Source organism: Echiichthys vipera, assembly GCF_963691815.1.
Source record: "Echiichthys vipera genome assembly, chromosome: 13".
Classification (NCBI taxonomy): domain Eukaryota; kingdom Metazoa; phylum Chordata; class Actinopteri; order Perciformes; family Trachinidae; genus Echiichthys; species Echiichthys vipera.
In genome coordinates this window covers 22,524,853-22,542,139 of record NC_139838.1, presented here as the reverse complement: position 1 = coordinate 22,542,139, position 17,287 = coordinate 22,524,853, and the positions used below count along the sequence as shown (strand labels likewise).

At 41.4% G+C, this 17,287-nt stretch overlaps 2 protein-coding genes across 3 annotated transcripts in view; one reads left to right on the top strand and one right to left on the bottom strand.

Annotated features, from left to right (window-relative positions):
- The first annotated feature begins 328 nt into the window (after nt 1-328).
- Nucleotides 329-5,659, top strand: LOC310956156 (mediator of RNA polymerase II transcription subunit 30). Its single transcript, XM_083926298.1, has 5 exons — nt 329-482; nt 1,872-2,104; nt 3,436-3,594; nt 3,851-3,940; nt 4,736-5,659. Exons 2-5 carry the CDS (start codon nt 1,904-1,906, stop codon nt 4,829-4,831), a joined length of 546 nt encoding a protein of 181 aa, XP_083782424.1. The 5' UTR covers nt 329-482; nt 1,872-1,903; the 3' UTR covers nt 4,832-5,659.
- Nucleotides 5,660-6,898: 1,239 nt separating this feature from the next.
- ext1c (exostoses (multiple) 1c) overlaps nt 6,899-17,287 on the bottom strand; it is a 77,557-nt gene continuing 67,168 nt past the window's right edge. For both annotated transcript variants that reach the window (XM_083925673.1, XM_083925672.1), the window contains exons 5-12: nt 15,476-15,595; nt 12,609-12,741; nt 11,864-11,982; nt 11,633-11,728; nt 11,071-11,157; nt 10,800-10,960; nt 7,734-7,905; nt 6,899-7,633 (exon numbers count right to left, since the gene is read on the bottom strand). In XM_083925673.1, the coding sequence (XP_083781799.1) occupies nt 7,448-7,633; nt 7,734-7,905; nt 10,800-10,960; nt 11,071-11,157; nt 11,633-11,728; nt 11,864-11,982; nt 12,609-12,741; nt 15,476-15,595 (1,074 nt within the window). In that variant the 3' untranslated portion in view covers nt 6,899-7,447. The remainder of the gene's footprint in view (nt 7,634-7,733; nt 7,906-10,799; nt 10,961-11,070; nt 11,158-11,632; nt 11,729-11,863; nt 11,983-12,608; nt 12,742-15,475; nt 15,596-17,287) is intronic.

Here is a 17,287-nt window from a genome sequence, read left to right as displayed (position 1 = left end):
GGTCTTTACTTAGTTTGTAAAGTGTCCTGAGATAACTTTTGTTGTGATTTGGCACTATAAATAAAATTGAATTGAATTGATCTAGCTTTTATTGTCTTATTTTTTATTTTATGTCACATGTTTGAAATAAAGCACGTATTCATTCATTCAGTAATAAACATCCAATGATAAAATATGTACTAAAAACACTAGCATGTGGCATTATCTTCACTACTTTAATACTTTAGTTCCTCTAATCAGGAAGTTGTTTACATTTGACTCAACAACTGACTGTCTCCATCTAGTGGTGGGAGACGCCTGTGACCGGAAGTGACGCAATGATAACAATAACGTGCAGCAGCTTTCTGAAATAAATCAGCGGAAAGGTTTTCATTATGTCTCATTTAATAATAAACTAGCATAAACTGTATGGTTTTAGAAATTACAAGAAGAAGCCGGCGATATTTGGAAAGCACGGAACAACCCGGAGGAAGTGGATTTAAGTGAGTAAGGCTTTCTGCACCCCGGTGCCAGGCTTCACGCTAGCATGTTTTAGCAACCGTGTTTAGCATTGTTCAGTCAGTACAGTCTATGTTCCTCTAGTTCAGCGTGTTCAATAATACACGTTTTATTCAGTAGATAACGTTAGAGGAGAGTGACATTACGTCGTTAGGACTCTCGGAGTTATGAACTAACCGTTAGCTTGCGTTAACGTTTGTGAGCAGCGGTGACGTCACCCCCGTAGTTGTGAACACTGGGGTCTCAACGTCAGAATCAGAAATGCTTTAATAACACCAGGGGGGAAATTTGTTTTTGTTATAACACTCTAAATGTACAAGCAACAAACATTATACAGACTTAACATATATTAGAAAAACCTCTAATTTAAATTAACAGAAATGTATGCCCCCTATGTAACGTTCAGGGTTCGCACGGGTGCTGGGAAACCTTGGAAACACCTCACTAAAATACAAGTGTCTGAATAAAGTGCTTGAAATGTAGGTTATATGGGGTGGCATGTATGCTATAATAACACTGAGAAAAGAAGATCTACATATTTTAGAGACTGAAAACAGCATTTGTCTGACTTTTGGTTATTAATTCAATTCAATTTTATTTATAGTGCCAAATCATAACAAAAGTTATCTCAGGACACTTTCCAGAGTAGGTATAGACCACACTCTGACTATGACTTATTTAAGATTTACATAGACCCAACAATTCCCCCGTAGAGTACGGTGGCAACGAAAACCTTCCCTATAACAGACAGGAACGTCAGACAGACCCAGCTCTGTGGAGGAAGGACATCTGTCTGCACCGGTTGGGGAGAAAGAAAAGGAGAGAGAAAGAGAGAAAAGACGGACAGATGGACAGAGAGAGACAAAAACAGACACAAAGACAGAGACAGACACACTTCCAGTAACTATAATAATATCTATAGTAATGTGAATATGACTTATATGTTATGGCGGTTAATACAGCAGAATAATAGAAACAAGCACAGCTAAGGTGATAGATTATAATAGACATAAGATTAACAGCTTATGAAAATAGTTGGTGACTTTATTTCTGTCGACTAATAGTAACAGCTCTGATGGTAATTCTGTATACACGCATGCAACATTGGTTTCCTTTATTTGTATATCATTTTGGTTGTTTTCTAGCAAAATAACATCTAATCTAACGTGATTAACAAGTGCAATAATATGTATACTGAATATACTGTTTGTGTACTTTATACAGTACAAATGTGTGCGTTATCACAGCTTTAAGGTGCTGGAAACGCATAAAAATGCACCTTGAAATGCTTGAAAAGTACTTGAATTTGACTTTCTAAAAGGTGTAGGAACCCTGAACGCTACTTATCTCATTCTCATCATCCATTCCCACAGATTTGTCAACCTCATTACCTCAGAAACCAGGGATGGCAGGGATGCCCCCTCAGCAGCAGCAGCAGCAGCAGCCCCACCTGCCCCCCAGTGCTGCCTCAGCTGCAGGTCAGCAGCCCGCTCAGGGAGCCCTCAGAGAGATCTCCCCAGTGTTCCTCTGTCGGATTGGACAGGAGACTGTACAGGACATCGTCACTCGCACCATGGAAATCTTCCAGATCACACGAGCTACACAGGTACTGGACACCATACTGTTAGCTAGCTAAGATAAAAGCCCCATCATCTCTATGTGATGCTGTTATCGTATGAATGCCTGTTTTTTTGCAAACATCAGCATTGGCACAGACCTCTTATTGTGTCGGATCCACTGTCGTAGTAATAGACCATGTGGCTTACATTTGAGAAAAAAAGAGATTTTTAAGTCAGTTAGATTGTGTTGCTGTTGCTTTGGACTGCATTATATTGAAATGTTTTGTAATATTCTGGCTAGGGCTGAAATGTAGACGTTATTTTCATTATTCATTTATCTAGAAGTTATTTTTTTGACAAAACAATCCCAACCTAATATCCACTTACTTGCTTGTTCTGGAGCCGGCACAACATTTTCACCTTTAGAAGAAGAAGAGGAAGAATTAGGATATTCAATTTTTTCACTCTATTATTGTTATTAATGTTACACACACAGACAGGACCTATATACATGCAATTAATGGAGATATGTTAGAGCGAGGGGGCTGCCAGTGACCTGCGCCCCGAGCAGTTGGGGGTTCGGCTCAACAGCACCTCGGCAGTGCCCAGGAGATGAACTGACACCTCTCCAGCCACCAGTCCACGCTCCATTCATGGTCCACACAGGCACTCGAGCCAGCGACCCTCCGGTTTCCAGCCAAGTCACCTATGGACTGAGCTACTGCCGCCCCACAAATCACGTGATTGCACTTTTTCACACTTGCTGGAGTCTGTTGAAGTCTACTATAGTGGGCTCGTCCTCTCACACCCAAAGTGAGAATCATACTCCTAGACCAACATTTATATAGATAAGCGGGACAAAATATTAGGATTCTGTTCTTAACTGCTCTCATTGACCGCAGATTTTTGACTTATTATACAATCTGTTCTTTACCGTCTCCCGTCAGGTGTGTGTGGATGTGAAATTAATTGCGGCTGTTTTTCTATCTTACAGGCTTCCTCTGTTGTCTGTCAGCATACATTTGTCCAACTCCCCTTTCTCACGTATCTGCTTGGCATGCTTGTCAGCACCCATCTTACTCATCCTTCTATCTCCACCTGATCTGTGTCTCTAATTGTCTCACTCACCTCTTCCAGCTCGTCCTTGTCCATTAAACATAGCAGGCTTTTTTTTCACACCGCACTGAAAACTCAGAGCAAACGAGCCGCATCAGGACCCTGGACTCCAGATGCTCTATCTAAAGTGCTATAAAAACAAAGCAGAGGAGGACTGTGACTTGTGGACCGTCTTCATATTAATAACCAACTAGTTTTTATATCTGATCTAAAAATGTAAAAGACAGAGTTAAACTGATGATGCTGTGTGTCTTCGATGTAGCTTCCTAATGGTGTGACCCAGAGCCAGGCGATGTACCAGGACCGCTTTGGGAAGCTCCAGGAACACCTACGGCAGCTCGCCCTGCTGTTCAGAAAGCTCCGGCTCCTGTACGAACGCTGTGTGGAGATGACCTCTGACCTGCAGGAGGGGCCATCAGAGGTCAGGAAGGAGTCTTTTATGTTTATTTTTTCAAATATTCTGCCTTTTGTGTGGGAAATCAACGAACGATTGCTTGAAACGCATATATTTGAACAAAAAGAAAATTAGCGTTACCATTCCTGTGCTTTGATTAGGACTTCATTAAATGCATTTGCAGTCTTGTCAGTATATCTTTTGCCTTTTGTTGCACTTCAATTCTTTCAGCATTCATAGACAGGAGGGGTAAAACTGTTTTGTATGTATTCCGTGTCCTCAGCTTCTGCCGTATGTCGGGGAGGAGCAGATTTCTGTCAAAGTGGAGCCCTGCAGTTCTGCTGTCAACCAGGAGAGAAAAGAGGTTCTAGAGGTGTGTTTCTCTTTTTTTCCCCCGAACAAGTAATAATTAGCAGTTACTTCACACTTATTTTCTGTGACAGCGCCACCTCCCTATGCTGTTGTCAGATTGCAATACAATTAGTAGTTACCCTGCAATAACCCATGCACTAATAAATGATTCAGTGTGCATCATATTGCCAGATATTGAAGGGATATTTGGTCAAGCAAAATCATTTAAAGTCCAACACTGCTGCAACTTCTTAAATAACATCAATGTACTGTTACTGGGGTCACACTTCATTACTCCCTCACAGATCAGACTGACATTTGTTTTCGCAATTTACTGAAAGTGAAGGATTCCCCCGAGGCTTTGAAAGAACACTGAGCAAGACTAATTAGCTAGCCCCGGCATATGCCTGTAGGTGGCAGTGCTGACACCCCCTTGGCGTTGCGGGTGAAATGCAGAAACCATGCATCTTGTGCTATTCAAGTAAATTTCAAATCAGGGTGTTGCTTTTGTAAACATTAGAGATAATATTCCAGCGGGGTGAATATTTCAGGTCGGTTCGGAAATGGCCACCAGGCAGCCATTGGCAGAATAGTGGAAAGGTTTGCCCGAGGCTGGTAACCTTGTTTGTAGCAAACCAGTGAAAGCATCTTCTTTATTTTTTTCTCAAGCAGGTAAATAAGCATAAAGTGAGTAAACAAGGTTGTGTCCTGATGCTTTATGTTCGGAAGGATGGTAAATGCAAAAAAAAAAAAAAGTTTTATGTGCTATTAGGAGTTGAACTGACGGATGTCATGTTTCTTTTCTCTTCTCGTGCAGAAGGTACGTCAGAAGAACCAGGAGATGAAGGTGCTGATGGATCAGATGAGGAACCTGCTTTGGGACGTCAACGCCATGCTGACGCACAGGAAATGATGGTTCCACTAGATCCACTCTGGACTCTATAGATAACATTCCTCCACAGATGCATGGGCTGCATGATGGCAAAGAAGGGATTTTCTGGGACCTATGGGACCTTTCACTTTGGTGCATCTACTTTGTGTTCATCACTGAAACGCAAGATTTTTTGTTATTATGTATTATATTGACAATAGTTGGGGGGAGGGGGATTGTCATTTGGATAGGATAAGGAAAAAAAAGCATAACCTGACACACTCCAACTCCAAGAATCCTTCCGTTTCGGTACAAGGCAGCTAACAACCGAGTTTCTGTTTGCCAAGTGCTTTTCGTCACTGTGTTTACAGGAATAAGTAATGGACTCCTGTTTTGATACTGTTTAAATAATGATAATAGTGTTGCCTCGGGTAAACACAAAGTTTTCTTAAAGCATTGTATTGATGGTGTTTTTCGCCCGCGGGTATTGACTCGACACCAGACAGACTTGAATTAATCGCAGGTGATTTTTTTTCCCAGAAAGCACAGATGCTGATCTGACGACCGTGTTTACAAAAGGAACAATTGCCCTTATTATCCTCCGTCATTTGTACAAACACTGAGTTCAGAATTCAAATAAGCCCTTTGGCAGCTACGTATCTCAGGTGCTTTGTACATAAGTGTATGTGTGTTTGTGTGGGCTCATGTGCTTAATGAGATTAGCTTCCTGAGTGCTAGACAGCACACCTGTTTACCCTGAGGGTCTTGAGACTTGCTTGCCTGTGAATTTATTTTTGTAAACTGTGGGACAACAGATAGGCCTACTTGGTCATTTCAGTTTTGTAGAAAATAAACTTTTTTTTAAACAAACATTTGTGAACCAATTCTTTAAATCCTGCTTCTAGATACAAGACCAGCTCAGACTCTAGTATCAGCTCCGTCCCTGAGCCCCATGATCTCCTTTACAGTTGAGATTATACATAAGTACATCAAAGCATATCCACAAACACATAATGATGCATATTCTGACCCTGATCTTTTGTATCTTTACACACCAACAACTCATCCGTTTAGAGCTCCTACACTACATCAAGACCGAGAATCACAAAGTCACAAAAACACAGGGGACGTGATTGAGCGGCGCTTCTGATCACTGTTATTGGATTTAGAATAATATTACAGCCCATTCAACGGGTTTCACCATCAACTTAATTGCTAAGAAAATAAAATCTCAGGATTTATAGCTGTCAGGCACGCTATGTAGCACAAGTTATCAGTGTAACCATTGGATAGGAAAATGCGTGTTTCAGTTATTGAGCTGCATGTGTTTACGCAATATGAACTTGGCTCATTGTAATCTTCAATGAACTGTGGAAATATTAAGTTGTACGCTTAGTCGAGAGTAAAATTAAAACAGTCAAATGACTCAATTCATTTTAAGAAATTATAATAACTGCTATCAGAATTGTTGATTTAAGTAATTCATAAGCAACATGTAAAAAACAAATCCCTGGTTTCTGCTTCTCAGATGTGACTTTATGCTTATTTTCTCACTTTTCTGTGATCGACTTTGGACTTGAGTTGAGGACTGTTGCTCAGACAATAGGAATCTGAAAATGTCACTTTAGTGATGAGCATTTTTCACTATTTTCGGACATTTCACACAACAAATGATTTATTGAAACTGGTGGAATAGGACGGTTAATCAATAATGAAAATTAAATGATCTGTTAGTTGCAGTGCTGCTAAAGACTGGTGTAATAGGACGGTTAAAGGACGTTCCATGAACAGAGCTAGTGTATACATGACCAGTATGAAGTCTAGTCTCTTTTGCCCGTTTCTCACTAAATCAACATATTTCCTACTTTATCCAAGAAAATAGCTGCTCGTCTGATCCTTCATCTGTTGCACTGGTATGTTTTACTACTTGATTATCTTAAAATGTATCAAGAAGCAATCTGGTTCCTTCACATTTGCGGAAAATAAATGTTTCCTTGAATAGAGAGCGTGTGCCAGGTAAGGAGAGAAAAAACAATAACTTCATGCAGCATCGTGCCAGAATTTGCATTATAAATCATTTTATTGGTTTTACAGTTAGCATTTTGATGTGAAATGATCTGTTTCCATGGCAACAGTCCCTGCACAGTAACGCTGGGACACACATTGACAGCTGGAGTCCATGGCACCAGTACCAGTCCCTTCTGGCATGAGAGGACCATTTTTTTTCCCACATTGTCACAGCAAGAGTGCTGACATCTGAAGCGTTCACACGTGCTCTTTTTTTTTAACTGTCTATAGAGATTGTCCTTTCTCAGTGGGAAGCCCAATTACAGGGACTCTACCAAGGCCCCTTAATTTCCTCCTTTGTGGTCTGACCCGACTCGTGGAGGTGGGAGAATCATTCGAAGCTCCTCTTAAAGGCCCTTTCTCTTCATATTTATATGGATATAGTCCAGAACAGTCCACCAGGGTCTGTCTGATGATTGTACTTTGTCCATGTCATAAATGGACCACGCTGCCACTTTGTCCACATCCCAGACAGTCTGGAGTATCCCATCATGTCCGCCCACCACTGATTGGTCCATTTGTCTGTACAAAAGGCCACTAGACGAGACCTTGATGTTTTTCCAGCCTTTCTGTCCATTTAGTCCATCATTTTCATGCCCTCTCCAGGTCTTTGTACTTTTTGCGTAGGACGGACACTTGATCTTTGAAGAGCACAGGGTCCAGGCGGAACTGAGAGTGGACCAGGGGCATGTAGCCAAACCAGTTGGCGAAGGTGTTGACACACTCCTGCCGCTGGTTAAAGTGCTCCGGGTTGGCCCAGGGGACACTCTTTGTACCCTGAGAGTCGGAACGACACAGTCATTTATTTATTTATTTCAGTCAACATCATTTACAAACTGAAGTATTAAACACGTGAGAAAGATTAAGGGCTGCCTACCTGCGGACTGGGCAACTCTTTGTACTGCTTCCTTTGAGCCACTTTGATTGGCGGCAGGTGGGTCACAGCAGAGACCAGGAAGTTCATCAGGATGTCTTCACAGTTGGAGGTGTGATCCACCAGAGTCCGTAGAGACTGGGGCAGGTAGTGAGAGAACAGGTAGTGGTAGTACCTGTGGGGCGTGGGACAGTGTTATACAGGCACGTCCATTAATCCCGAAGAAATAAGTCAATTAAATTTAACGTCAGCTGTGTAAAAAAAAACATCTGGCGACAAAGTAGACCGGATCGGATCAGCCGTAATTGTCGCTAATCACTTCCAATAACTAACAGGGACATCACAGGTTCTATTCCCACAGCTGCTTTGTCAAAAAAAAACACAAATTAGAAAACGGGACGCACATGAACTCTATCATGTGAATACAAAACAGCAACTGGAAGAAAGACAGTGCACAAGCTTAAACAATTTAAAAGCTAAGTTATGAGTGAAAATGTGTTCTCTGCTTTCTTTCTTGTTGTGCAGGACAATCAGACGTTTCTGTTAATTGTGCTGCAGACATTCACCACCCTGTCTGTTTCTCCTGTTCGACAACAAGAATTGAATACACACTCGTAAAAAATAAAGTCTGATTCAAGAAAAGGTTTGGCAGGACATCAAAGAAGAAGAAGAATTCCTTTATGGGGAAATTCAATTTTCACTCTATTTTTTCATTTTACACACACACAGGCCCGAAATACACACACATACACAGACAGGACCTATATACATGCAACTAGTGGAGAGATGTTAAAGCGAGGGGGCTGCCAGTGACCGGCACTCAGCAGTGCCCAGGAGACGAACTGGCAACTCTCCAGCCACCAGTTCACACTCCATTCATGGTCTACACAGAGACTCGAACCAGCGACCCTCCGGTTCCCAGCCAAGTCACCTATGGACTGAGCTACTGACGCTTCATCATAAAACAGATGCTGCTGGGTTTTGATATAAATCACGTTGATATCACTCTAACATTATATTTTGTTACCTCTTGACCATTGAGGTCAGTTTTGCCAGAGGTGGATGATCTAAAATCAATACACGTGCTCTCAGTTTTGGTCACATTTGGTTTTTAAAAGGCTACTTTTCACCACTTAAAAATAATTAACTACAGGATGATGCAACATTTTGACATGAAAAAGTAACGTTTCAAAATTATTACCTGTTATTTCCTCACCTACCTCTATTACAAGTTGCTCATTCATCTTCAATCTGTCACCAGTAAGCTAAACCTGATGTTCTGTCTCACTATTATTCTCTCTAATCACAAATTTAGCCTCTTATAGTTGCACTCAGTACAGTAAATCCCTACAGACAAGCACAAAAGCTAAACAACTAAAATAAAAATAAAAAATGCATCATGCAGAATAAAGAGATCCCTACAGTCTAATTGATCACAGGTGGAGGCCAGGCAACCAGCACCTGTATGGTAACAGGCACAATAGCATCTAAAGAAAGGAGTCGATGGTGTGTTGTTATATATGGTGATGATATGTATCTGGGACGAGTTAACCATTTCACCGCCAGAGGGATTTGATATTTATAGTGCACAACAAACTCAACCCCAGCGCATACGTTCTCCATTCCTTCAGTTTTCAAGTGCTTTGTATTCCGCTCGCTTGACATCTGTCAGATCTAGCGCCTGTCATGTGTTTTAGTTGGGCAATGGAACTAAAATCAAAAGGTGTAATATGTATTTTTATCCTAAAATATATGCTTTTATTTGTTTACTACTATATTAATGTTCTGCAGATCAAGTGAAGCCCCTTTAAGTGGTGAAACAGGCATCTGAGGTAATGCGTATGGGCCACTCAAATCCTAGTGTACCTAACCTACTGTATGGGCTGTAAGGATTAAAATTAGAATGATACAAATGTGTTAACAGAGACTGCTAAAGAATATAACCCCTTTGTTTTAAAATGTGGCCTGCCTGTGGAGTAATCACAACCATTTTGAATGAGAGCCCACATCCCTCTGCCATCGCACATATCGACTTCAGACTTTTCACATTATTCAAGTAACTGCTGAGTAATTCAGCCTCTCCTTGTTCTTCTCTCACTTTATTTCAGTTTGATTGTTTTTGTATATTGAGAATTGTGTCAACCTGATGCAAAGGTTTCTCTAAGGCAATCTCTTCGATATCTATCTATCTATCTATCCATCTGTCTATCTATCTATCTATCTATCTATCTATCTATCTATCCATCTGTCCATCTATCTATCTATCTATCTATCTATCTATCTATCTATCGATAGATATCTATCTATCTATCTATCTATGTATCTTTCTATCTATGTATCTATCTATCTATCTATCTATCTATGTATCTATCTATCTATCTATCTATCTATCTATCTATCTATGTATCTATCTATCTATCTATCTATCTATGTATCTTTCTATCTATGTATCTATCTATCTATCTATCTATGTATCTATCTATCTATCTATCTATGTATCTATCTATCTATCTATCTATCTATCTATCTATCTATCTATCTATCTATCTATCTATCTATGTATCTTTCTATCTATGTATCTATCTATCTATCTATCTATATCTATGTATCAATCAATCTATCTATGTATCAATCTATATGCATAATCAATGTTGAGTCTGTACTGTGTGTGTCTGTGTGTGTGTGTGTGTGTGTGTAAATGTTGGTGTGTGCACAGTATATGCATGCATACTTGTTACATGGCAATAATGAAAACATGAAACTGAGCAAAAAGCACATGTAGCTCTGAATGTACTTTCTTGTTCTAAGCCAAAGCTGATGATGTGTAATGAAAACATTGGTCAGTCGGGTCAGTCCATCACTTTGGTCCAGACTGAAATATCTCCAATACTTTTGGATGGATGGCTATGAAATATTATACAGACATCCATGGTTCCCAGAAGATAAATCACTCTGGTGTTCCTCTTGACGTTTAGTATTGTTTGTACTTGTTTGAAAATAAAACAAATTAAGAGGCAAATGATCTAAAATGGTGTTTAGTATTTAGTTTGCTGCAGTCTGTTGTTGTACCTGTGGTAGAAGGCAGCTCCAGTCAGGACTATGGAGTAGTCATTGGTCCATTTGGAGGTGTAGCCCCAGGCGTGCTTCAGGGGATCCCAGAAATGGCTCCTGGGAGGGTAGCCCACGATCCGTTCAGGAAAGTTCCGCCACACCAAGAAGGCGAAGTTCACCTACAAATTCAGACATGGGACACTTAAACACAGTTGCTCCTTTTTCAGGAATATAGATTTTTGTGTGTTCAGTCCTGCTGTGTCTATTATCAACACATGTACACACACACCTCACTGGTCAGCAGGACTGTATCCTCGTCCAGACTCAGCACTGCTTCCGTCTCTATGGCAACATGAGGTAGGAACCGACTGGTTGTCTGAGAGAGAGAAACAGTAGTAGATTGTAATCGTGGTGCTATGGGCTATATGTTGTCTGGCCTGTGCTTGGAGAGATTATGAGAATGAGTAAGAAATGATCAGGTTACAGTAAAGCATGTTTAGTGACTGAGATGAGTGAATCACTTAATATTTTGCCTTGGGAGTTAAAAAAAAAACAGACAGTGAAATGGAGACGGAGAAGAAATGTTGAGGATGAGTGACATTTATGAAACCAAACGCCACACGGATCGGTGGACATGTCAGATGTACGTTGGTTGAGAAAGAGAAAAATAGACATCAAAGAGACAGACCAGAGACAGAACAGAGATAAAGAACGAAAGAAAGAGATCGGGCCTGGCAACTGACAGTTTGTCATGCTGTCACTCAGGCGTCAGAGCAGGTGTCAGTGTGAGTTGTGTGTGTGTGTGTGTGTGTGTGTGTGTGGGTGTGTGTGTGTGTTTCTTTGGCTCTCACCTTCCTTCTGCCATCTGTGACAGTGAGGGGGACGGGCATGGGAGGCCATTTACTCCGACTGGGGGGCGGCTTCTCGCTGTTCCAGAGAATGATGATCTGAAGTGGAAAGGAATTATATGGAGATAGATGCATTAGACTGATCAGAAACAGCTGCTGATGTTGAGCAACCAGTAGGATTCCTTTCCTTCTTTTTTTCTTTTATTTGTGGCTATATTATATTTTATTCTGTACCTGGGAGCAGTATTTTGACTTGGAGACCACCTGAAGCAGCTTCATGATTGGCTGAGATTGGGAGACCAATGGGGAAACGGCTTGGATAACAGCAGTGAACTCCTGACCTGGACTGACCCCTGTAGATACAATTTTGAAAAGTCACATTTCTGGCACCCATCAAAAAGACATTGTGGTGGAAAGCGATACACGCTGCAGAAAGCAAGCATGTGCTTTTCAACGTGCTAACGTGTCTCCTCGTTTCTTTCACTCGCTTCCTTCACTCACATTGAGGATGTGAGAGAGAGAGATGCGAGGGCCGAGGAGTCGAAGTTGCCAAATGAGAAATCCTTTGTTCAATAGCGTCAGTCTTAAGTGACGCCAGGTACTTATGACATGCTGTATCCAACTGTGAGCCACATGTGGAGGTGTGGCATTTATACGTCACGCCACTTGACATAAGGCTTCCACGTGAGATACATCTTTGTGAAAAGTGTTAGAATGACATAAAAACGTACGTGTAGTGGCTTCAAAGACATTGAAATAAGAACAAATCTTATTTGTAACATATATTTTCGCATGATTGCAAAATTAGAACTACGACAGAGAAGGACTTCTGTAAATATTTGATTATGATTTGCCAGTTGAGTGTTGATTGCTCATCTCCAGCCTCCACAGCTCTGACATAATAGCCTCATCAACATCCGCGATGTGCAATCAAGATTTGCATGTTGTGCATACTTATTTAAATCAAGAGTGTGTTTACCTAATCCCAGGTAGTAGAAAGGGAAATGTGCGAGGTGAGTGGAGTACTCTGGTAGGACGAGCAGACCTCCTGGCAGCGAGTTCCACATGTACTTGTTCCTCGATATGTGAGAGAACACGCGGTCCTTAATGATCTGTGGAGGGACAGAGAGGCATGAAAGACGGGGGTTGCAGTGTGAGAAAAAGAGAGAACATGTTCGTTGTTAAGTGGCTGTTGGGCTCATCTTGTATAAGCCTGCGCCACATTCATTTCTTTTCTCCTCTAAGCCGGTGGATGAGAGTCTTGGAGCTTAATGTAAACTCCACTGCAATTCGGGACCTGACACACTTGTGTTTGCATATTACAGCGATCCTCAGTTAGATGCTCTGTGTACTTCTCAGTTCTCACCAACAGGAGGTGTCTGTACAGCAACACCAGCATCCACTCTGAAGCCCTGTGCCTCACTGACCTCAGGCTGACTGTACAGCTGTCTCCCATGGGGAGAGGTTCCCCTCTGCATGCTGTATGTATATAAGCAGCTTATCACCAACCTCCAGAACCTCTCCTTTATTATCTCTGGCATAAATCCCCAGTAGGGGCTGCCAGACTTTCCTTTATAAACATCAGAGCGCAAATCCTTCCACTCAGTGTGTGATTTCTTCAGGTTTCAGAAGGGTTAAATTTGTTGTTTTCCCAATGTTTTTTTGTGCTAAAATTCACATGGGCAATGTGTGCGCAAAAACTAATCATATGAGGAGGCTGTGCTTTCTTTTCATGCGTTGTCTAATCCCTTAGGCTAACCATCAAGTGCCATTCTCTTAGCTGGAGCAACAACCTTTGAAGTACATTTCTGCACAGCTTGTTCAAAGACAGCGGGGTAAAACAAAAGACGGACAGAGGAAAATACATGTATGAGCAAGATTGGATGCTAGGACAGTGAAGATCAGGGGGAAAATAACCCCAGTAGCTCTCTGAGACTTTCAAAGATGAAACTTTTTTTTCTGAACCCTTGCCTGTAGCGGTGAAAAAGAAACATTTCTCACAGTCTGATAATAGCAAGCAGTGAGGCAGAAACTGACAGGTTGAGACTGATATTTGCAATGTAATGATATATCATTTCTATACATTAGGGGATTTCTCGGAGACTGCAGGCGGATCGGATGTGGACTGCTTTAAAAGGTTTCCTAGACCTACAGTACAACACAGAGCTCAGATAGTAGACATGAAGAGCGTGGCCAAGGTCCAACCCCGTAATCATAATGATAGAAGGGTGGTTTGATTCAAATGTAGAAAGCCTTTTCTGAAAGAGGACTGATGATAGCACACAGGCAGTAAACCACAGAGAGGTAGCAACTATGGCTGTGTGTTCAACACAAAACCTGTGTTTACAGCAGTGGCTTCTTTTTGTAGATGTTTTCACTGGATGTTGTTGCACATTCCTGGACAGAGTTGTGCGGTAGCAGAAATGCTGAGTATATGAGATAATGAGTTATAAAACATTGTGATTTAGTTTCTAGTCGATACTGAGCAGCCAAAAGCAACACGATCCAAAAGTATTTGTGGGGCATGAACAGAACTCTTAGTGGCGGCACAAGGGGGCCGAAGCTAAGATGTGATACAGTCGAAGATATACTGACTCATTGTTAGAGTTAAAACCACCATTTAAAAACACTGGATCATGAAGCAAACTCAATTCATTGTAATGGATTTTTTTTGTTGCTTTTTTATGCTTTGATAGGGCTGGGTGACGAACTGCAAGACTTTTAGGCACCCACCGAATGCCTTCATAGTATGGGGTAACTCTTATCAGCTTCAGTGAGCCAATACGCATGCACAATGCTTGTACCAAGATTTGATAATGCTGGCGATTGGCTGTCTAATGTTACCCGTCGTAGAGGCATGCAGGAAGATCACTGAAGCTTTCACAGGGCTCACATGTGTCGGTGTAAAGGAGCTGAACAATCGTTACGTCATTTGTAATGTCATTTCTTTTAGTTAGAAAATTGGTATCGAAAAAAAAAAATCATACCGGGAAAGATAGTCAAGGTATTGATACTGGTATTGACATTTTTGTAATTTAAATTTATGATACCCAACCCTAGCCTTTACTGCTGTAAGACTAACAATTCCCAAAGGGATTAATTAAGTTGTCTGTCTGTCTCTCTGTCTGACTGTATCAGAAATCCCTGATATCTCTGAATTGGAATTCCATTTAGGAGACTGATGTGAATACTTTTTCCATCTCCGTTGCTCAAACATCCTTTGAATAAACTGCACAAACTCATTGGCCTGTTAATACTGAATGAGCTAACTGACAGTTTGTTCATTTTTTGCTAACTAACAGCAGGTTTGATAGGTCAGCAAGTGTGTTTCCCCTCTCCAGTGACTCATTTCTAAATAAAACGATGTACAACCCAAAGAAAAAGAAATGCCAGGGTCGAGAAATGGCACAGTACAGAAAAAATAGCTCTAGCATGTTCCAGGATGGGGAGCGTATCTATGTTCCTCTGTGTAATATCCTCTTACTATGACACACCAATGAGACCTTTCAAAGGATTTTATGTTCTGAGTGATGTAGTTTTCTCTGGTTCAAATGCTGAAATCACACACCTACAGCGTATAGTCTACTGATGTCATAGTCATGGAAGTCCGCACCCTTTTTTGTGGGCAAGAACTTTTTTTTCCTTTAGACATTGATATCTCCACAGCAGCTCGGTTGATTTTTGCCATTCAAACTGCATTTTAAACATCCATCCCCCTTCACGCGTTTGTAATTGAACTGGGAAGATAGCCCTTACCCAGCTCTTGCACTGACGGTCTATATCAAGAACATAGGACCTCGGGAACATAGGGATGATTGTGCTGAGTGTTTTAAGGCTGAGGCTGACCTCCAGTGTGGTGAGGACTATTTTGTCCACGGAGGAAAAGTAGGCTTCCCACAGCATCTGGGTCCTTTGTCTGAGGGCCAGGACTCTCTCGTTCCCCACTGCTCTCACCGTGGACGGCACCTGAAGACAAGAAGCGATGAGGAGAGTAAAACATCCAGACAAGGAAAAAAACATTCAAAGAAGAACAGAGGAAAAATAGCCACAAAGAGTTTTACTTTGGTTGTTGTAAAGTTGTATCTCTTAAAATAGACTATAAAAGAGAAAAAGAAGAACGTAGCATTTAAACGATCAAAACTGCGTAAACTGATCGCGTGGTAGCTTAATCTGGCCCACTAAAAAGAAACTTTGACACACAGCTGATTTGGGGGTCTGTTGTTCAGAAAATTAGACCTTAATTAGTAAGGACCACGTTCTGGGTTTTTTCAAGTGAATTACCAAAATTGATTTAATCACTTAGAGAGTTAAGCTCGGCAGCTAAATCAAAGTGGAAGAAAGCCACGCTGAACTGAGGAAAGTGGGAGCAGTCGACTCCGTTAAACCCTTTTGTCTTCACACAGCTAACATATTTTCTAATGAGCGGCAGATAAAGTAGCCGGGAGGCTGCTGAATCTATTTTTCTCTGTCTTTTAAACTTCTCAGTTTCTCTCCATATACCTGCCTTCCTCTACATTTACTACTTCACCTTGCTCCCACCTTTCCCTCTTCTTCCTACTTTCTTCCTTCCTTTCCCCCAAAGTACATCTGAAGGATGGCTTCACTACAGCGTCATCCTCAGTTTGTCTGAAGTGTCTGCCCACACTCAGCCACCTCTTCATGGACCTCACACTCCTTAACCTCAGCTCATAGACAGTGTGAATATGTGCGTGCATGTTCTAAAGTTTGCAGGGGTGCAGAAATGCCATTGATGAGGTCAGTTCATTCAGTCCAATTCTGCCCTAATCTAAAAATGTCTCAGCAGCTCAGAGCTCTCGGGGGCTTGCTCCTGTTCTTTAGCTGAATGCCAATTCATGTCCTCTATTGGTCAGGATCAATGCAGAGGAGGCACGATGTACTTTGTGAGAGGGAGAGAGATAAAGGTTGTAGCCGGGGGTGAGCCGGCTTTGCTTGCTCATTGTGTTTATTTGTGTGGATGCGTGTGAAGAGACACATACACAGGAGGATGAGTGAGCGAGTGCTTTTGAACTGAGGCTGGATTAAGGTCTCTATGGGTGTTTCATCTCAAAGAGCCCCAACCTGTACCCACGCCATTTGATTCAGGTAAAAGAGAGCCGGAGTTATGACACCACGTCCGGGTTAGTGCAGTCTTTCATTCGGCATCTGAACAAACAAAGTGTTTTCCTGTGGTTCACTTTCCATTTTCTAAGACAAATCACCATCCACTGCAGCGGTTACTATGAGAAATTGAAACCGTCAGCATTTTCAAAAGGTCAAACATTTACTTTGTGAGCACACATCCAATTCACTTCACCTCTATACCTTTTAGTAGCTCTGCATGATGTTTCCTAGTCTATGTCTACATTTAACCCAAAACAAAGCCTCTATATGCTTAGCACTGATGTTAGGAGGAAATGATAGAACTTGATTGGGCATAAAATAACTCCATAAGTAGTGACCATTATTCGGCATCATCATATTTGGTTTAATGATATAATCTTAAAAAATATTTGAAAAGAGTTGGCACTAGGCCCTTTGACCTGAATTGATTTTATATAACTGAGAACGTTCGCAGCAAATCAACCCTTTGATTGTGACAGTAAATGTACTTTGACAGCAGCCAATCATGTAGTGTGAACAGGATGGGGAGATTTGCAA